The 22,045-nt window shown below is 30.0% G+C and overlaps 4 protein-coding genes across 8 annotated transcripts; all 4 read right to left on the bottom strand.

Moving 5' to 3' along the window:
* Window positions 1–775: 775 nt before the first annotated feature.
* On the bottom strand, window positions 776–4,844 carry LOC101492751 (26S proteasome non-ATPase regulatory subunit 6 homolog). The gene is made up of 8 exons (XM_004515778.3): window positions 4,606–4,844; window positions 4,404–4,518; window positions 2,419–2,509; window positions 2,196–2,341; window positions 1,883–2,102; window positions 1,671–1,779; window positions 1,323–1,491; window positions 776–1,224 (listed from the first exon to the last, which is right to left on the bottom strand). The coding sequence occupies exons 1-8, from the start codon at window positions 4,736–4,738 to the stop codon at window positions 1,050–1,052; spliced, it is 1,158 nt and encodes a 385-aa protein (XP_004515835.1). The 5' UTR covers window positions 4,739–4,844; the 3' UTR covers window positions 776–1,049.
* A 2,520-nt stretch (window positions 4,845–7,364) lies between these two features.
* On the bottom strand, window positions 7,365–9,274 carry LOC101494150 (uncharacterized). Its single transcript, XM_004515782.4, has 2 exons — window positions 8,792–9,274; window positions 7,365–7,974 (listed from the first exon to the last, which is right to left on the bottom strand). Exons 1-2 carry the CDS (start codon window positions 9,136–9,138, stop codon window positions 7,851–7,853), a joined length of 471 nt encoding a protein of 156 aa, XP_004515839.1. The 5' UTR covers window positions 9,139–9,274; the 3' UTR covers window positions 7,365–7,850.
* Window positions 9,275–10,024: 750 nt separating this feature from the next.
* LOC101493304 (uncharacterized) lies at window positions 10,025–15,032 on the bottom strand. Of its 5 annotated transcripts, XM_004515780.4 has the most exons (10): window positions 14,806–15,029; window positions 14,472–14,497; window positions 13,693–13,777; window positions 13,183–13,392; window positions 12,363–12,485; window positions 12,225–12,282; window positions 12,005–12,078; window positions 11,509–11,597; window positions 11,349–11,428; window positions 10,025–10,534 (listed from the first exon to the last, which is right to left on the bottom strand). In XM_004515780.4, the coding sequence occupies exons 1-9, from the start codon at window positions 14,905–14,907 to the stop codon at window positions 11,359–11,361; spliced, it is 837 nt and encodes a 278-aa protein (XP_004515837.1). In that variant the 5' UTR covers window positions 14,908–15,029; the 3' UTR covers window positions 10,025–10,534; window positions 11,349–11,358. The 5 variants fall into 5 exon arrangements, 2 of the variants coding, with proteins under 2 accessions (XP_004515837.1, XP_027186776.1); XR_001143000.3 differs by lacking the exon at window positions 10,025–10,534 and having other exon boundaries at window positions 11,368–11,428; window positions 11,509–11,919; window positions 14,806–15,030; XM_027330975.2 differs by lacking the exons at window positions 12,005–12,078; window positions 12,225–12,282 and having other exon boundaries at window positions 14,806–15,031.
* A 1,836-nt stretch (window positions 15,033–16,868) lies between these two features.
* Window positions 16,869–19,028, bottom strand: LOC101494458 (GDSL esterase/lipase At3g48460). The gene is made up of 2 exons (XM_004515783.4): window positions 18,281–19,028; window positions 16,869–17,624 (listed from the first exon to the last, which is right to left on the bottom strand). The coding sequence occupies exons 1-2, from the start codon at window positions 18,908–18,910 to the stop codon at window positions 17,118–17,120; spliced, it is 1,137 nt and encodes a 378-aa protein (XP_004515840.1). The 5' UTR covers window positions 18,911–19,028; the 3' UTR covers window positions 16,869–17,117.
* Window positions 19,029–22,045: the final 3,017 nt, after the last annotated feature.

Raw genomic sequence — 22,045 nt, 5'->3', positions numbered from 1 at the left:
TTTCATATAATTGTCTTACAGTAAGTGGTATAAAATGTTCGGCATTCTGTGGAAATTCCACGCACACGCATTCAGAATTACATTGGCGTTACTTTTCTACCTTCTAAACTGATTGTATTTATTTTTCTAACTCCTATACTGACTGTTTTATTTTTCTAACTCCTATACTGATTGTTTTTGTCCATTTGGATGTATTCCGATCATTAGGTTCATCATAGACTCAGCCTGACTAGTTTCGTTCCCAAGAAATCCATAATCTTTCGAGGAGAAAAACCTCCAGAGCAAAACAAAATAATGCTAGCAACACTCTTTTATTAGTTAAAATTTACGAGTCCTACAAATTAAAATGGAACCCACACAATTTGATAGAATCCATATACATTGAAATGAATCTGTTAGAGAGTATATAGCAGCACTCCTCAAACAAACAACTAAACTCTCCTGAAGTCAAGTCAAAAGGGAGGAGAGAATTTGCAATAAGGCACCTTTAGGTCATTTCTAACACGTATGGCAGGCCACAATGATGTCATTTTAATACAAGAGTGGTATAGTTATGTGAACGGTGAGATCGAGATTAATAGCACTATTCAAGCACGGCCATGCTAGACTTTGAACCTGATTCTGTTCTATAACCAGCAACAGCAAGTAACATTGTAAACATGGAAATTGAGAAGGTAAAACATGGAGAGAAAAAGGTATCAACCCCATCTAGACGTGGCACACTGGCTGATAAAACAGGTTAGTAGGTGATCCAAGTTTAAGACAAGCCCAATGGTAAAACAAAAAGAGAAACTGAATCATATTATATATCCAATAAGTATAGACTCAAACACTAAAATTCATCACAAGAATAATTAAACTGTTCAAAATATAACTGGAAATTGATTGAGATGATTCGGCTGTCTTGGGTGTTCATTAATTTGGAAATCAAATGGACTACCGAAATGTCATGTCTCATGCCTCCCACCTAGTAAAATGCATTCAACAGGGTGTCCCTGAAATTGTCAGTATCTCTGCTTTTTCAAAACACTCTTTTGATATAAAATTGCTTAAAGATCAATCACACGAGACAATTTCTGGATCCTGTTCAACAAGAAGTCTCCTTGCTTAATTGTTGCTTGGTAAAGAGCATTCTTGGCATCAGGACGGTTAGTTTCAAGAACTCCTGCAACTTTATCGATTTTACAATGAAGTTTCCCAGCTGCGATAAAACGTGAGAGCTCCCTGGAAACATATAAATGTAATGAGTTGCATACCACAGCATTTTAAAACTAATCAAAATACCAAACGGAAATTTAGTTGTTTGAAATGCGTTCACATACACATCAATGAAGTCAACTGATACTCCAAACGCTTTAGCCATGGCTTCAATTGTTACACTCTTGTAAGATTCCAAAAACTGGGAATAAATAACAGTTCTGATCTCTCTCATGTAATATCGGAAGTGTGGATGCAAATAGCGGTCCAACTTAATTTGCTCCGTCAGGCCAGCTGAAATGAATTTCAAAATGAAACCAAACTATGAACATAGGACCAAAAAGATAGGAATGAATTATTGGTCAGCACTTATTCTCATATTATAATTTATAACAATAAAAAAAATAACTTAGCGCAAAGTGCCTCCTGTGAAATCACAGATAACTACAGAGATTCGAACAGTGTCTGCTCACCAAATGCTGAGAAGAAAGACTTATATTGACAATCATATAAGGAATTCAAAAACTCTGAAAGATGTGGAATTTTGCCAATCACTGTCAAGATCTCAGGAGCATCCACTACCTGATGCAAACTAGCTTAAGTTAATACTTGCCAAGAAACAATAAACAAGAGATTAAAGAAAAGGATAAATGGTGTAAAGGTGACATGAAAAAAATAGATGTACCTTTTGCTTTAAAGAAACTCTATCCAATGTTATGATGCTTGTCAAAACGGTGTAAAATATAAAGGTGTCATAGGGAAAAAGTTCATAGGTTGTAAAAGTTGAAATAGAATCCAAAAACAATGCTGCAGCCTTCTTGAAATTTCGAGTAGACATGCAGAAGAGGCCTTCATACACTTTCAGCCGATTCTTTCTTTCCCAATCACCACCTTCTTCAAACAAGCTGCCATAATGGTGCATACATTAGAAAAATAATTCTAAACAGAAAAATTTAGAAAAGGATATAACTATAGATATATGAGATTCAAATAATTACCTTTTGGCTTTGTCAATGCTTTTGGAAATGAGATCAAAATCCATGTCAAAGAAACCAAGCTGCAATGTATAAAACACCAGGTCCATCTTCTGCCCAACTGCAACGGTCTTTGTTTCTGTGACCTTGAGATGTTCCAAGGCTTTCTCCTGATACAGAGAGGAGTGTTGACTTGATTCCAGCAGCAGAAAGGAAATGAGCAATAAATTACAATAGCTATACATACCTTGTCCCCAATACGGATGAAAAACAAGGATTTTGCCAAGTGAGCTTCACGAACTTCACTCTCACCTAAGTTTTCCTCAGCATCAGCAATCCTAAAATGAGACATTCACATGAACTATCATAAGTACAATGATAATTATATTTGTCGCTATTCAAATAATAGTTAATATCTCAAGGAATTGCAGTTCGAAAAAATGCAATTACTATGACCAATCCGGCCCAGTCTTTGCATTTTCCATTCTCCCAGTATTCTAGGTTTTGGCCTTGTACTTGCTGAGTTGTAATTTCCTTCTTTTCACTAAAAGATAATATATATTTTTCTATCTTGAAAAAGCAGAGCAATATATATTTTTCTATCTTGAAAAAGCAGAGCAATATGTCCTAGAAATAATGTAATGTGGATTAGTGAGTTATTTATCATAACCCCAATGGCAGGCCGGATTTCATCCAACGAGAATTCTAGGTCCTAGCAACAAGTATAAAATCACTTTTTGTAAACGTGGCTCTCACAGTCAAGTCAAATAGCAAACCAACAAAGACGGTTTATTGTATAGGACATCTTCAGTCTGGTAGCACCATTGCATCCTCCTCAAGTGTGGTGGAGATTGATTATGGTGCTACTGTGTCAGCTCTGCTGGAGTGAAAATGAAAAGATTTTGGTAAATTTTCATCTCAGTCAGCCCAAACGCTGGTGCTTTTACAGGGCATAATGGTCATTCAGCTTTATCTAGTTGCAAGTAACACCAAACGATTGAAGAACGACAGTTCAAACAACACAACACCTTTGGAGCCATTAAGATGTGTCTTTCTTTATCCTTTTCTTTCTTGACATTTAAATTGTCTATGAGGTAATCTTCATCCAACTCTAAGCTTAGTTCTATATAGATGGTGGCTTTTCACTATATAAGATTATACTGATTCATCATTTACATTTATTATCAAAAATCATTACTTTCCTTAACTACGGTGGTTGGAATGCCATTTATCGGGCATGTTTTATGTCTTTGCTCTTATTAGTGGCCCATAAGCCATTGGCATCACTAGGTATATAGGATGGATTGATTTAATAGAACAACAATAACAATAATGATGAAAAACCCAGGAATAAGCAAGCTTTGGCGAAGTCACGATATTTAAAAGCAAATTCTGGTAGAAAGCTATTTTGATTTAAAAGAACGATATATATCATTTAAATAATTTAATCATTGAAATTTGTACCACATAATCACACTTTCTTTTTCCTCAAAAGTGCCTCATTATACTTGACTTACACTTAGAATTCAACATAAGATCTGTATGGCATCTGAAGCTTTCACAAAAAATACGGTACAACTCCAATCAAATTGCTATATAGGGAAAATTTTCAATTCCATTCCAGAAATTCTTTAGTAGGTAAAAAAACTGGATTCACAACTCCAAACATACTCCATTAATAGGAATTCGGCATCTTAGTTTTAAGTACATATCAGCCTTTTCATTCAAGTATTAGTCTATTACTGATCCTTAAGTGAACTACGCAAGTAAAGAAAAAAATGTCCCCACATGCTCATCTCTAGTAAATTATGTACATCAATCTAAAATTTAAAAAAACCAACGCAGTTTGCATTGGTAATGAAAGTGATGCCATAATAAGTGATAGCACACATCAATCATCATGTAAACAATAATAATGGCAGATCAACACCCAGCAAAACATATATGAACAGAAAAACACTTGCCAAATACATTAATACAATTTCAAATAAGCACAACTCATATAAGGTTATTAATTGGGAAAAAAATATATATATAAACATCAAGGACCAATTAGTATGCTATACTTAGATAATAATCCCATTATTAAAACAAAAATATTAGCTTTAACCTATTCCATTTCAAAACCCAAAATTCTCAATTGGGGTTTACTGTAGCCAACCCCCAAAATCTCAAGGCAATGAAAAAAAAAAAGCGTGCTAGATTAACGGAGGAAGATAGAGAGAAACTAACTTTTCGTCAAGCTTCTTAAGTTCATCGTCAATTTTAGCACGCATAGAGTCTAAAAGGGCACGATCCGTATCCAATACGGAATCAGCAACTAGGGTTTCGTATAAAGGAACCATATCTGTATAAAAGAGAAACACAAAATAAAATTAGGGTTTATAGAGAGAGTGGTGAAATTGAAAGGAAGAAGGAAAGATTGATATAATACCATGTTCCTTAACGAAAGAGAAAACATCCTCTTTGAATCGAACTTTGTCAATGTCTTGAACATCGGGTTGTTTGAGAAGGAAGAGCTTGTCGGCGAGGATAAGTTGTGGTTGCTGAGATTCTTCTCCTTCCATTGCAGCTTATGCTTTTGATTTTTACCTTACAGATGCAAAAATGCAAATCGAACCCTCTTTCTATCACTTGCCAACAAATAAATAAACAGTGTGTAGCACAAGACAAGTATCGGAGCTCTTAAAATTTACTATAAAAATATATTAATTATATTAATTGCAACAACAAAAAATGCGAATGATTTAAAATAAAATAAAATAAAAGTTTAAAATATCCAAATTATATTTCATATGTAGACAAAAATTAATAATAACAAAAAGTATTAAATATGATTGATAAAAAAATATATAAAATATGTAAGTAAGTGATGTTGAAATGTTTCTTGAAATTATATTAATAATTAAAAAATGATAAATAAATAAAATATTATGAAGAAATAAATGTAACAAAACATGGAATCCAATAATAAAATTATTCATGAACAAATTTATTTATTTGAGTCAAAAAATTATTTATTATTCATTTTCTTTTATTTATTTTTCTTTTATTTAAAAATTTGTAACGTGGTCATGTATGCAAATTGAAAACATAAATGAAATTCTGTTTTGAATATAATTCATGAGTAAATATATTTATATTTATGGTAATTTATGAAAAAATAATTTTTATAGACAATATTATTTTTTGACATGGATAAGATATTATTAATTGTATTATGTTAACGTGAATAATGTATCTATTATATTCTATTTAGATTATTTATGACTTTCGAATGACAATGTGGATATGATATCGATAAATTAAATACATATTTAAATAAACGAAATATAAAAAATAAGTGTGTTTAAAATTATATAGTAAAATAAATACAAAATATTGGCTTCATAATTTTATTATTTAAGAGCTTCATAATTATTCATAATTAATCATGTTCGTATATTGAGATACTCAGTTATCTATTTTCAAATTACTTTACGTCAAATACATTTAAATTTGACGTTGTTAAGTAAGGAGTAACCAAAAAAGTAATGTTTTTTGTTGATATATATTATCAACAAACTCTTAAGTCTTTCTATAAATACATACAATCTCGTATTCGTACGGTCTCTATCTAATTTATATGTCAATCTGATTCATTCATATATCTTTTTGAGTTTGTTGGGCGTGATAAAAATTTGACCATCTATATCAAATTGTAAAAGTAACAAAAGTCTAAGATATTGTCCATATGAACGATTTTAGACATGAAGAAATGATCATCTCTCAAATATGGGCCAAGTGCATTAAAGGAATATTTTGTTCATGAAATGTGAGCATGTGATGTTAATAGCGAGGCCTTTTAATAGATTTTGTAGAGATGCTGAATTAGGAAGTTATTGACTACCATTGCATCTTGACTGCTATCATATATTTTATTACTTTTTATATGAGCTTTTAATAATATTTTGTAGAAAATAAAATTGACATATCTTTGTCCTGACATCTTTATTTTTTTCCTTCACAAAAATTTTGAAAACGAAATTTACAGAATTATAAAAAGTTTTCTGTTTTTTTAATTATTGAAATTTTTGTTTTTGAAATTTTTTATATGTAAAAGTTTTTTCTCAATTTTTTATTATATACCGAAAATTTTAACATGTAAAATTTGTTTATCTCTTTTCATACATACTGAAGATTTTGATTTTTATTTATATACTGTAAATTTCTGACATGTAAAATTTGTTCTCTGATTATTATTTACATACCAAAAATTTCATAAGTGTATAATTCTTTTTTTTTTACATGAAAAAAGTGAAAATGAAGAGTAAAATGTGGTGCTTTATGGACTCCGATTTACTTTAAGTTGAAAAATGAGAGACATATATCATAGAAAATTCACTTAAAACACAATAGAGGATAGTGCTATTAAAAGAAGACAAATATAAATTATTTTGAAAGTGTTTAATGACCTCTAAGACCTTTCCTATCTTATACTGATGCGCAATCTTCTCACCCTAAATTTTTTTATGTAAAAAAATACAATAAAATGTGTTGTGTTGAAAAAAAATTATGTGACATGTATTTTCTTCAACGATAGTGTGGCGTGTCAAGGTGTTTCATAGTGAAAGCTATCTTTGAATGCGTTGTATTTACATCCAAGAGTCTTTAGATGTCATATAAACACCCAATAATAATACTATAAACATAAGGGGCTTTTCTACAATTTTAAGGACAAAATAATGATTCACTTTCTTAATCCCCTTAACAACATAAATCCGAGTTCGAATCATCTTCATTTCTCAAAAGAAATGAAAAGATCCATTATTACTTATGTTTTGAATGTATAATATTTTGTTGTAAATGGCTAGAAATAATTTAGGTAATCCTAATACGGTTCTGGTCCAACAATGCAACTTAATGTGCTCAAGTTTACACCATTAGTGGTCTCCAAAAAACATAACCTGAAACAAGCAAAACCAATTCCTGTCTTGCCCCAGTATCCTGCTCTGTGTCCAATGTTATCAGCCTTTTTGAACAGGTGGATTTAGAGGAAGCAATGATGTGGCCATTCATGAATAATGAATTTGGCTTTGTAATTGTTTCAGGGACTTGGTTCTTTCTATTTTAATTTGCAGCTCCTCTTACCAGGACAAATTACGGGTCCACCTTTGGACCACTTTTAAAAGGTCATTATTAGAGGCACCCATAGTTTTATTGCAGAATAAAATACAGAAAAACTAACTTTCTGAATAAATTTCAAAACAAGTCATCGAAAAACATAGTAGCAGACCCAAATGTTAATTACAATTATCCTCAGAATAAGAAAATCTCCATAAAACAAACAAATTACTAGCTGATAGTGCAAACACTAATGGCTTTAAAATAAGCAATATTTACAAACAACATGAAGAAAAAAATATCAGAACAACAGGAAGGTCTGCAGAAGCAATTCAATATCAGCAACTGTCTTGAAAACTATAACTAAGCAACATTTTCCTTTCCTTGATGTATGTAATTTGAGTGAAGTAAAAGTTACATGAGACAGGTAATTACCTCTCAGGATAGTGAGAGCACCAACTTCGGCTTCGGATGGAGAAGGGATTTTGGCTGGGGTTAGAACTACTTAAAAGAGAGTTAAATGCTTTTCGTGAAAGTTTCATTTACCTCTGCTTGTTTCTGTTCTGCATTTGAATTTTAACAATATGGAAGATCTGGTACATCTGAAAGTTCCCAATTATCCTCTTCTTCACCATCATCATCTTTTTCCTTATTTGGAGATTCATCTTTATTCTGTGCAAGAATTCTAGAATATGGCCTCCTGACATCCAACAGAGCAAATTAATGGACAATACTTGCCAATAAATCTACACAACAATTTTCTTTTAACACAAATATCAGTTTCATAGCAATAAAAAAAGTTGTGCAGATTCAACATTAAAACCTATATACACTCAAGATACCATGAGTACATTAAAAAAAAAGACCCTTGAATCATCACACAAAAAGGACTCACTCAAATCGCAAAATACAAATACTGACAGAAAAACTAAAAAATTCAAAAGAATAAATGACCCTATCATTTCTAACATTTCATAATTTTAAATTAATAATATAACACTAATCACATTATCACGCTATCCTTCATTATTATTGAATTACTAATAGACAAATTTAATCACAAATAACATTATAATAATTTCAACGACAGGCTAAGAGTTTTGTAATTATTATTGAGTAAACTATTATTATGAATTTATGATTCCTAAACGTGCTAGAGGTTGTCACAGTAGTTCCAAAATGTTTTGAAAGTACAAAAGAACATTTGAAAAGTAAACCGACTAACCAAATAACCAAATGCTTAGGTGTATATGTTTTTGTAATCAAAAGCATAATTATAATTATATATGTTTAAAGAAAAGGGATTATAACAGTTATTAAGAGGCCTTGATTTTGTCGTTTCAGCACATAATTATAAGTTTGGTCATAAAATACCGCACAAAATTACATCAATGATTATATAGTTGAGTTTCCCATTAGACTTAGTTATACCAAGCTTAGAAAGTTAAACATATGTCACATGCAATACCACAGTTGATCTATATATAGAGAGAGGAAAGGATATATTATATATATACCATTTACGGTTTCTTCTAGAAGCTTCTCGGGCTTTCCTTTTGACTTTGGCTTGTGGTGTCTCGAAGAACCTTCTACGTCTGCACTCCTGAAGAATTCCGGCCCTAAGGACCTCTTTTCTGAAGCGATGGACGAGTTGATCTTCGGGTTCGTCTTCTTCGACAACGACCTGGACGTTGTAATTGGAGGATTTGACGTGAAGTAGTGTGGTTGAAGAATAAGAGAGTGTAGGGTAAGCGATGCCGGAAAATGAAAGTCGATGAATATGAGTGATTGAACGAGAAGGTGGTGGTGGTAGTGAGAGTGAGGGAAATGTGTGTGTAGTAGCAGGGTGACACCACGCGGCCATTGCGGTTTGATTTGATATGTGTAGAGAGAAAATTCACAAATGGGACTGTGGGAGGGAATGTTGTCTTGGTAGGGTCACCGTTTTTCTGTCATTTTCTACTGGGCCTTCAATGGGCTTTTCACTGCAATTCACCTTTCGGCTTCTATTTTTTTTTTTTTATATAAAAATTATTTTCTCACTCTTAGTGTATTTTTAGGTATTTGAGGATATTGAGACAAGAAGAGACACCTTTTTCATATAAAAATTATTCTATTACTATTTGCAAAAAAATCCACCTTTTTTTCAATGATATCTTTTAATTAACATTACATATATCATTTTTAATATAATATTTCTAATAATATAAGAATATCTAACAAGGATAAATTAATAAAATATTATTTTGTCTCTTTTATTTATATATATTTTTTAGTAAGTTATTATGGAACGGAAGGTGTATTAGTTTTGAAAAAAGTAATTAGAAATGTCTATCATTGAATAAATGGACCCTTTCACAATAAAAATTGAATAAATTGTAAGATAAAATTAATTTAAATGGATAACTTTAAATCTAAAGAGTGAAGTTCAACTCTAACCATTGAGTAAAACTGTGAAATTTGGTTTTAAGGAGAAAAAATTTACAACTTTGAACCTAACAAAAAATTAAATTGTGACACATTAGTTATTCTGATGAGATTTGGCACAAATATATTTTGCAAAAATTATGACTTTGTTAAGTTGGGTGTTCATGTATCATTCTAAAGATCATTCATAATTATATTATTGAAAAAAAGAAGCTCCCTATAAGATAGTGTCATGTTAGTTAATCATATCTCATGTTTGATGATTCACTCTATAATATTATATTGCAATATAAACACCTTTTCTATACAGTACATACATCATAAACTCATAAACACCTTTGGCATAACATTAAATAAGCCCTTAATGTAGAGATTATGTTTCACAATAAGATGTTGTGTCTATTTGCACTTTAATTTTTGCAGGTACAGTACATACACCAATGTAATTCTGAATGCGTGGATTTTGTAAAGAATGCCGAACAGCTTAAACCACAACGATATGAAAAAAGGTGAGTGATTACACATACTTTGAGTGAAACATAAAAAATGGATTGGCAAATTGCTCGGCTAATAACCTCTTACTTGGCTTAATGGACAAAAGATGTATGATCCTCAAACAATGTTTTTCCTGCCCTTCATTACCTCAGGGAATGTGTGACCAATGCCAAGCATGATTTCCTTTATGTACTCCTAATAATTCTTCTCCGTTCCTTTCATAGACACAGACATGCAAAGAGAGTCTACTTGAGGGAAAGGCCAAAATCAACACTAAGTGTAACATTTCCCATTTTTGTCAACCCATTCATCATATATGATGACTGCTACAGTCTAACCTGCAGTAGTAAAAGAGTTCCACATTATAAGAGATTTTGCTTGAGAAGAAAAAAGTAATTAGGTGGAGTGTGACTTTGAAAGAGCAGGGATTAAGGCACTTCTGAAAGGAAAGAGTTTCAATAGAACTAAATATTGATGAATAAATTGGAGTACTTTGAAAGAGCAGGGATTAAGGCACTTCTGAAAGGAAAGAGTTTCAATAGAACTAAATATTGATGAATAAATTGGAGTCGGATGCAGAACAGCCAGCTCATAAACTCCAGTTGAGAATGTATGTAGTCCAAGTAAACAATGCATTACATCATAAAATGTTGATCAGTAAAGAAAACAACGCCTCCATAAAAGATGCATGGTAGAAGTAAAAATTTAATTTTTAAGAGTTTTTTTATATAAATATTTCAGGCGCAATAGATATAATGGAAATAAGCTTAAGGTAAACCATTAGAAAAAATAAGCAATCTGAAGATTATGACCACTTATTTGAGAATAAGGTAATGTTAACTGAACTACATCAATTGGTGATGTAACTTGGACGATGTACACACAGTCATAATACAGCAAGAAAGTAAGACTAATCGCGAGGCATAGAAAATTCATGTAAGTGATAGTTCCTTAATACTTACAAATGATAATACATGTAAAATAAAACTAAGGCCAACTGACATAAAAATACTGTGACAACAGGGTCATCAAAATTATTGGCAACCAACATGGTACGAATCGATTGTTAATTAATGGTGATTTTATTGTTATTGCATCCCATTCTGCCATGCAAGTAACCAAAAGATGCCCATTTAAAAGAGATAATGTTACCAATCAGCAATCATGATGGCTTTGATTTCCATCCAGCTTTGGAGATGCGACGAAGTTCTTGAGTTCGGCCGTTCATATCACTGCAGTTTGCCCACAGCATTGAATATTGGTGAAAAATCTTAATTGGTTAAAGACCATTTTTAAAATATAAGAATGGTACCTTTGTACCAAGTAAAGAAAGAGATAGAACACAGGAAGTAGCACTAAGATCAATGCTCCAACAGCCAGACGAAAGAAACCACCTTGGTCCTGGAGAAACAAAGTATTATGATTAATAAATAGCTTACTGATATACTGTGAGAATAAATTAGGTATAGTGAACCCAAAATCTTCAGAAGCTAGAGCATAATGAATTGAAGAGACAACGAGCTAAAAATTTGAAAACCTTCCTGATAGAAAAAGAAAGGTACTGTGACTGTGTTTGAGCTCAGATGATGATTTAAGCAAGCCAAAAGTCAACCATTCAAGTAATGTCAGTAAGGCTTTTTTGTATTGACTATCTGAATAACACAAGCCACAAGGCCTAAAACCTCACAACACAGATCATCTATGAGTGAAAGTATACATATCCCTGTATTACTGAAGTTAGCAATGGCATAGTTCAAATGAAAGGCATATTGATAATAAATTTCCCCAGCGAGACAATCAGGCCTTACCTTGCCTCCTCTAGAGAAGGGTTTATGTTTCCCTGAGCAGGTGTGAGCATCACAAAATTGGTGCAGAAACAATTCTACCAGTACATCAGAAAATCACCATAAGAAATTAATAGACAAAGAGCAAAATATAAAAACTACGAAAAAATTGAAAAAAGGGGAGTAACCAGTGACATCATATTGGAACAATAATGAGTTAACTGAAAAAGACAATCAAGTATACCATGAAGACGGCTAGCTGACGGACCCTCACTTACAGGAAAACAACTGTCGGCAAGACTCTGATAAAGAGTGCATGTGGATTAGGTAGAAATGATGAGCTACAATGAACATAAAAGTAAATGAAAAAAATGAAAGCAACCTCACATAGGTGACGGTTTCTTGCAGCAGCTGCTGGATTACACTTGTTTCTAGAGGACTTGGAATTCATTACAGCATCACAATGCAATGCCCCACATAAATCAGCCAAGCATTTGTCATCACTCTGTATTCAAATGAACCCACAAATAAAGGAATTGTGGAAAAATATCTTCTGAATAATATTAAAAACTTAATCAGAAATTCAAGTTCATTCTAAATCAAAATCAAATTCAAACTTCCAACAAGGCTGTTTTGAGTTTTATTAATTCCATCCAATGTTCATATTACCAAAATGATGATATGCAGTAAGAAATATTCAGCAAAACCACTTTTTTATTCCCACATGGGGAAAGAAGCGATGAACTTTTTTATAGAGGTCAAATATAAAATTATATCTATATTGCAAGAAAATTTAAAGGAAACTTTTGGGGGTGGGGATTCACGATGGTTGTGAACCCTGCCAGTCCTACTTCTCTCAGCCATCACAGAGGCAGCAAACATAGTGACCTATGCAAAATCAGATAGCTTCATGTGCTTTTGGCTGTCTATATCTTGGGTATTGACCTAATCAGGTATTCGAAAATATTTTTAGGAACAGGATAGGATATCAATGATAACAAAAAAATGCAGCTAATTAAATCTTAAGAGTATAGAATCAAATTTTGATATAACAGAAATGAAAATTAATAGGCATCGTATCGAGATTTTACATAAAAAACAGTAATATCTGTAAGGTAATATAGGTCAAATATGAGCATTCTAGCCACACACAAAAAAACGAGATAAGATAAGAAATGCACAGTAGATTAGAATTAACATACTAGATTCAAAAGATTGTAGTGCCTGTTATCAAAATGCTGATCAATAAATTTTTCTTCACGAAAGCTTTTCTTGCAATATCCACACCGCCATTCATATCTATCTATGTAAATTTTATGCTCTTCTTGATCCCTAAACATATCATTCTCAGGGTGAAGTCTGCACTTTCTTGAAAGCTGATAGTTTTCTTTCTCCACAAATGGTGTCAAATACTACAAAAACAAATATAGCAAACATACCGGTTTAGAGCGACAGAAAATAGAAGCATGTGATGAAAAACCGTGTGTTTCAAAGTACACCACAAACTAAATATTTGTATAATTCCTTTTGTCAAAAAACAAATTGTATAATTCCTAATTATTGCATCTACATGATATATCAAACCTAGACATTATCCTGATTCAGAACACTAAAATAAAATTGTTTCTAACAATATTTTTCTGTGATTCAAATTTTACACCATACCTCAACATCATAAAACTATAATGATTGCAAATAGGAATTGATCATACCTCATCTATTACTTTCGATGCGGCCCTGCTTCTCTCTCTGGAACAACGCACTTCAGGAGCATGCTCTTGCTCCTGTTTAAGATTGCTACAATAAAAAAGAGAGCTAAGTAAGACATGAGATTGATGTCCTATTTGAATAAACAATTTAATTGCCCATAAGGAAATTTGCATGCAGCTTCATCCATATATCATTATTCGGTGGAGTACTTCAATCTAGCCTATAGGTAGCCCTTTCCGTGAACAACTCTCAATGAAAGCATCAATTGTGAGGACTTAAGCCCATAAGGAGAGTCCAACCCAAAAGACTAGTCCTTTAGGTGGGAGAGCCATATGGCTTAAATACCACATTGAACACTTTTAGTGCTTATTTATAATCTATTTCTATAACAAAAGATAAAATAAAGTAAAATCATTTTCATATAAGCTATAAGCTGTTTTTATAAGTCATCCTGAAGAGCTTATGGAAATAAGTTGAAAATAGCTTATGAAGATATCATAAATTGTTTTCATAAGGTCTCTCAAACACTCTCAAAGTTTTTATGTTAGTAGATAAGCTCAAATAAGATAATCCAACCATACCTGAATCATGTGAGACAAGCTAAGTTATAAATACGAAGATTACTTACTAGGAAGCAAAATCAGTAAATTAATTGAAAGTCATGATGAGCTAGGAATAAAACTCAGTTTGGGAATAAAAGCTAATTATCAAAGTATGCAATTCAGAAATTCGAATGTAGTATTACTTAAAACTCAAATAATTTATGAATTCATTCAAATACCTTTCACCAGAAGATTCTTTGTAAACCTGGAGCAAACATTTCAACAGAAAGTTGGAAGAAAACAAGCGTTAACATCGTAATTCATAGCAATAAAATAGAAATCAAACTCAAACGAAAAACAAGTTTAGCATTAATGAATATTTTGATTGAAACTTACGATAATCTAGTACTGAAATTGAACACTAAAAATTCACTATTTCGTTTTCCCAATCCCAAACAAAAATAATTCATCACTGTTAGGCTATTTATTTGTATTGCAAATTCATTGAGCAACCAAAAAAAATGAAACCTGCGATTATTTTTTAATTAAGCTAAGAAACAGAAAAGCCGTAACCTGGTTTGCATATAAAAGAGACGAAGAAGAAACATGGAGGAATTGTTGAAAAGAAAATATCGAGAACACAAAAATGGACACAATCGCTGTGTCCTTCTTCATTCGCTATTCTCTTTTCGAACTTGCGCTCCTTTCCTTTTTCTACAAAAACAATAACGAATTTCAGGAAGGTTGAGTGAGGCTTGGATCAGTGGATGTTGGATACTCGCATATGCAATTACAGGTATTTTATTAACTATCATTAAAAAAAAGTTTTAATTGAAATTTTAAATCATTTACTTTAGATACACAATATTTTACTTAACAGTTCGAAAACCTAAATTAAAACTTTTTTATCTAGAGATTAAATTACAAATTGCTTGTATTAACAATGTCAAAGAGTCATTTACATTATTCAGATATTTATTTAAAATTTCAAATAATTCATGGATCTCCAAAATAATATAATTTGAATTTTTCCTGTGATTTAATAAATAGATTTAAAGATTATGTTCTGTTAGTGTAAAATAATTTACTCTGACCATAAATTTAAATTGTTAATGATAATAATAATTATTATTATTTTAATAATAGTATTTAAATTTAGTTGTGAGAGAATCAAATAAAAAATTAGTTTACATTGTTTTTCTTTTAATAAAAATATATTTAATAATTAAAATTTGATTTAATTTATATATACTGTCTGTGCAAAAAGTTTTTCTACTCATAATCAATCACAATCATCCCTTCAAAAATATTTGACTAAAGTAATAGACATTAGTAGTTGTGATGTGCTCACGATAAAATATTTTACGTGTTAGTGCATACAAATTAAAGTCATTAAATTAATCTACGACTAATTTATTCTAATTAAAATTATCTAGTTCATATATTATTATTATTATTTTTCATAGAAGAAATTGTAAATGCAATCACAAACACACGCAATTGTGAGGTAACGGTCGAACAAAATATCAAACTTAACAATATCGACTGTGAGTTGAAATAAGATTTAAAAATCTAATTCATATTTTTTTTGTACAAAAAATAATAATTCTATGTCCATTGTATTTACTCTATTATTGATGAGATTGATGTAATATTAATATAAAAAGATCACATATTTGATTAATAAATTGCTTTATACTCTTGAATGAAAAATAAATTATGTGTAAACTATTTTGATTGAAATTTAAAGATATATTTGTTTATATGCAAATTAACAAACTAATTTCATCAACATTTACAATTTCCATACAAAATTATCGATTCATTCCTAATCCATGATTACAATATTTTAGCACTTTTAAAAATAGATATTTACCATTTTAAAAATCTTATCTAGTGTGATACACACACATTTACACTTCTATGATTAGTGTCAAGTAGCAAACATGTACTAAGCTTTTCTTTACTTAACAAACCATTGCCATTAAAGGATTGGCAGTTGCTGTGATGCAGAAACATAACACATGCCGAGTCTGCAAACTCGTTAATACGTTTGATGAGATATTAATATCGGAGTGTATAATTCAAATTATTGAGTCTGCGCTTGACACTTCACAAATACTATGGCACTCCACATTTTAAGAAACAGTAGGGAGTATGTAATGTACCCATTTATTATGGTCACAATCTCACAGATCTCCACCTAACATACCATTAAATGTTCTCAACTACAAACATGTTACAAACCTTCATAAGTAGGATGAAACGTTAGGTGACAATATAATGGATTCACTCCCTTTTATTATAAATAAATGTCATTTTAGATCATACACCCTTCTTAAAAGAAAAAGTGATTAATTATGTCAATATATTAATTAGAGTAGTTAAAAATAGTATAGTCAAGTAGTTAAGTATATTTGTTATTTCTAAAATTTAATTTAATTTATTAATATCTATATTGTTAAATTAGATAATAGAGATTTCACAGTTGTGTGTGAATAGTTATATATATTTATTCAAAAAATAATAGTTGAGTACAATATTTAATTAAGAAAAACACTAATAAATAATATTCAACAGATAACATGTTAAGATATTAAATATTATAAAACATCTATTTTAAAGTGACAAATAACTTGAGAAAGATAAATATTTTAAATGTGACGGTTATAATGTCTCAATGAGTAGAGTATATATCTAGAACCACTAGAAGTTCTAATTGACTTTATGCAGAACAGTGGACACAAGTGCTGGTAAAAAAAGAAGAAGATGGAGTCTGATTCTTTGGCTCAAAGTTACAATAGCAAAGTTAACACTTTTAAGCAATAAGGATAGTTAATAACATCAAATAGTACTATTTTTAGGGGTAACCACTAACCAGGAATTCATCCATGCCTCTCTTTAGTTTCCAACAAAAAATTAAATGGAGGTTGGGTAAAGTTTCCTTGAAGAAACATATTAGAAACAACTTTATACATAGCTTCTGTAAGATGAACACCATCCCAATTAATGTAGTGAGAAGGACTTGTGCAAACAGTGGCATTAGGTGTACCACAAGTAGCAAAAACACTGAAGTTGTAAGGTGGTTCTCCTGATCCACAGCATACTGTGAACAGATCTTTGAATCCATACTTGGCTGGATTTTTCATGACAGTTCTGTATGCTTCCCAGTAATCAGCATAAACTATGACTGCATGTGGATACTGTTTTCTGAATTCTTGTATTTTGGATTGAAGTAGAAGGTTGTGAGCATTGCTTTCGTCGTTGGCACTTTTCACGCATCCAATTTCGTCTCTATCGTCTTCTGATGCTAAGTACATTGCTAGTGTAAGGCATCCTGTTGGTGGGAAACCTTCCACGACAATGTACTTAGCACCCTTTTGAAGCAATGTCTGCAAAACAATGTGAAATCATTGATGATTCATTCATTACATTTAATGTTGATAGGTTGTCCTTCATAGAATACTAAAGGGTCACAAGCTGATTCTAAAACAATAGGTAAATATTTATATTGAAATAAAAGTAACCACACAAGATTTCGACAACACATTTTCGCTTTTAACTTTAAAGCATTTAATATATGTTGTTCAACGTGTCAATTTCTATTCGATTGGGAGATAAAACGAATTCGTACATATAATTATGCTTGTTTTAGTTAAACTATTTGAAAAACCATAATTCATCGCGGCTACATAACCATTGAATTTGTATGTTAAATCCAATTGGATCTAACAACTCTTCGGTCAGCACGCACCAATGGATCTAAAATCATTAGATCAAGGTCTAAGGGCCACAAATAAACAATATACATCAAAACCAATTATTATTGATATTTGATGTCTACTTAATGATTTTTTTTCAACTATACTCTTAATTGAAAAAAATAAATACAAATCTACTATGCAATTTATGATAAATAACTAAAGAAATTAAATAGGATTATAGGAAATTAATTTAGTCTAAATATATAATAGTTAATTATTTTTTAATCTGTGTGCACTAATCTTGAACATCAATTAATATGAAATTAATTATGGTAGTATATTACCTGTAAAGCTCCTGAGACACTGGAAATTGCTAACTTCCTTATGGTATCATTTGAGATTGTAGATCCAAGCCTGTAAGCATAATCATTGACACCAATTTCACCAAACCAAAAAAGGGTCTCATCAAAATCATTACACTTAGACTCAACACATCCTTGCTTCTGAAGGTACCTATTAAACCACAACATCTGAGTTTGAATAGACTGAGGAGTAATATCAAGTGAAAGATTATTCATAACAAAGAAAGCATGGTTTATTGCTGTTGAACCAGCAACAGCAAAGTTAACACCAAAAGTATCATTTCCTTTTTTGAGGTGAAGATAAGGAGGAAGGTAAGGCAAATTCAATGATTCAGTCACAAAGTCAATTACAAGTCTTCCATCAGAGTATCTGTTTGTTGAATGGTTGAAGAATGTTGTGCCATATGGTGAGTTTGATACATGGCCAAAACCACTTGGACCTTCTGCATTCTTTGTGTTGCCTGTGTCTGTGAATGAGTCTCCAAATGCATATATTTTCTTGAAGGGTCTTGAAGTTTCTTCTACAGTTGATGCTGCACAAGAAGTAATTGATACAAGTAAGGAGAATGTGTATATGGTGATTAGAGTGATTGTTGTCATTGAAGGAGCCATTTTTCAAAATGATTGTGATGAGCAGTTGGTAGTTAGAGGCTTATATATAAGTACATGGAAATCAAAAAGCTTATCACAAAAACTAAATTCTCATTTTCTTTTTTAGAATGTGTGAACCAATGTTATCTTAATCTCTGAATACGTTGAAATTATAAATGAATTTTTTAGTCTTTTATTTATTTATTATTTCTATGGATCATATTGAATAACCAAACACAGATTCAAAAATTAAATTAATTAATAAAAAACATGTTTAAAAATAAAATTTATTTAGAAAAGACACTTACAAGGATGTTTTTATATTTTTGATATATTTAACTACTATAATAATACTGTTTGACAACTTCAATAAATAAAATTACGATTTACTCTTATGATAAATTAAATTTGTTAAAGAACAATTGCATGACTAGTTAATGTTGTTTTTATTTGTAATTTTGTATTGGAAATGTTAATAAGGACACTTGCTAAGAAATTAAAAGTGAAATTATAATCTTAGAAGTAGTGTATTCAACATCTTACAAGTTTAAAAAAAAATTTCAATGTAAAATTCTTTTTTTTTTTTTTTTAACAAATAATCTTAAATTTTATATTAGATCTAACTCATGCTTAAAAAATCGATTTGTAAAATTAGAAGTGTCACTATTTATAAATTATTATATAACGCTATCTCTTATCTATGTAAGATTTAGGTTTTTATCCATACACTTTTCATAATCAACATTATTGAATTTGACATGTGTATATCATGATGGATAGTTCCATGGAGTAGTCTATGATATTAAAGAGAGGTATGAAGAACTTAAAACATTTGATTAAAATGTCATTGTTAACATGACTTTTTTTTATGATACCTTTAATTTTATTCCAATCCGCTTATTTATTTTTCAGTAATAAATGAACAAAAATAATTTTAATAAAACAACAATTAATACTACTTTAAACTTTGAAAAGTTGAAATAAGCAATAACAATTTTTTTAACAAAATTACACTTTAATTTTTTACAAGAACAAAAATACACTTAAAATGAATCATGGAATACTATTCTATTAAATTTTAGATAATAAAGTATAAAAATTTACGGTAATGTTTTATTATATTTATAATGGTGAGTTTTAATGTAGATCGATATTTAAAAATTATTAAAAAATTTAATTTTAGTTGAGGATACTCTTTTAAACTAATAGTTCATGACATTTTTTGTTTTTATGGATAAGATAGTTATTTAATTGATGTCGATTCCATATGAGATACATGTTAAAAAAAACTATGAATCAATATCAATTAAATTATTCTCTTAATTATAAAAATATCATTAATATTAACTTTTAAAAGATGACATTTATATTCTTTAAATATTTAAAATAGAAATTGATGGTGTATATTATAATTTGTTAGGTATAATTACTTTAATTATGTACTCTGGTATGTATTGTTTAAATATTTAAAATAGAAATTGATGGTGTATATTATAATTTGTTAGGTATAATTACTTTAATTATGTACTCTGGTATGTATTGTCTACTTCCTATCCAAAAGTGCTACTCTACTGCTAATCAATTTTGTGCAAGTTTGATTTTGTAGTGAAATTCTTACTAGGTGTTTGTGAATTCTTCTTATGTGGAATTAAATATGTACTTTATTCGCTTTAACTTCTTTTTATTTTATTAACTTTATAGAGTATCTATTAAAGAAGTCATTATATTGACACCGAAAATTAAACTTATAATTTATAGATCTGAACTAACTTTTATTATTGAATCGTTTTAACTTTAACAAAAAAATAGTATTTTTGTTGTCTTTACGAAATTGTAAATAAATTATAAACTGTCATTCAAATCAACCGTACTAATTTATTAATATTTTAAAAACTTTTTATTCGACATTCAATAAAATATACATAATTAATTTTATTTTAATTGTTTCTGGATAATTTATGGAGATTTTTTAAATATAATTTGTCAATTTGATGGCCCTTTCAATAATTGAGGCCTTGAATGTGGATGTCCCCACACCAACTGTCTCTTCATGACGGAATAAATCCGACGGCACATTGGTACTCTTTTGGATGATGGAAGTAAATTTGCTAACGATCTTTATTGCCTAAGTATGCCTCTCATTAATGGCCACCTTCGAACTGTATTTCAAATCTTGATGCTTTTCTTGGTGAAGTGTTATTGCCACCTATATATAGAAAAAATATTACTATACAAAGAAAAAGTTTAAAATTATGTTCTATTTTACACGTCTTATTTGAAATAAGTTGAATAGACAAAGATTGATGTTATTTAGTATCAAACAAATTTTTTAAAAATTATATGATTGACCTGTCAATTTATTAGACGTTTATTAAAAAATTACATTTATATTTAGTAGAAAACATGTGAGATAGGATGAAAAAATAAACTAATTTTAAACTTTCGTATTTCTTTTTTGTTACTATTATTTTCGTATTGTACAATATTATAGGTAAATTAGATAAATTAGTCATTTAAAGTATATAGGTTAGTCAAATTTGGTCTTTCAAAGTGTAAACGTGAGCCAAATCGATCATTGAATATTATAATTTGGCATAATTTGTAAAATAATAATCAAAATAATTTAAACTTTTATTGTTAAAAATTATAATGTGATATGTTAATTAAAATATTTGACATATTCATATTGATTTCATATCAATATCATTACAACACTGACTAATTTTTTTATGAAATTTAAACATTTCATGAATTAATTTGTCTATAATTAGACAATGTACAATTAAAATTACTCACAAAACCATATTTGAGATGACTCAATTTCATTGACAAATGTGTTCTCGGAAGATGAAATATGATCAACGTGGATAAGTCACATATTCAATTACAATGGCGCATCAAAATATCTAACAACAAAAATTTACATAAGGACTATTTTGATTGAAATTTTATAATTGCGATGATATATTTATCAATTCACAAAATTCAAGTACTAATTTGACTGACACTTATGATTTCAGAGACTGTTGAGTCATTAAATGACACAAAAGAATAGTAAAATTTCTCTATGAATAAAAAGAAAGTCATTAATGTATATGTTCTTTATATCCTATTGTAGTAAATTTTTCATAGACTTTAAATCCTAATACTAATTAT

Source organism: Cicer arietinum, chromosome 7 (genome assembly GCF_000331145.2).
Source record: "Cicer arietinum cultivar CDC Frontier isolate Library 1 chromosome 7, Cicar.CDCFrontier_v2.0, whole genome shotgun sequence".
Taxonomy (NCBI): domain Eukaryota; kingdom Viridiplantae; phylum Streptophyta; class Magnoliopsida; order Fabales; family Fabaceae; genus Cicer; species Cicer arietinum.
The sequence above is the reverse complement of the archived record's forward strand: the minus strand, read 5'-3'. Positions and strand labels throughout refer to the sequence as shown.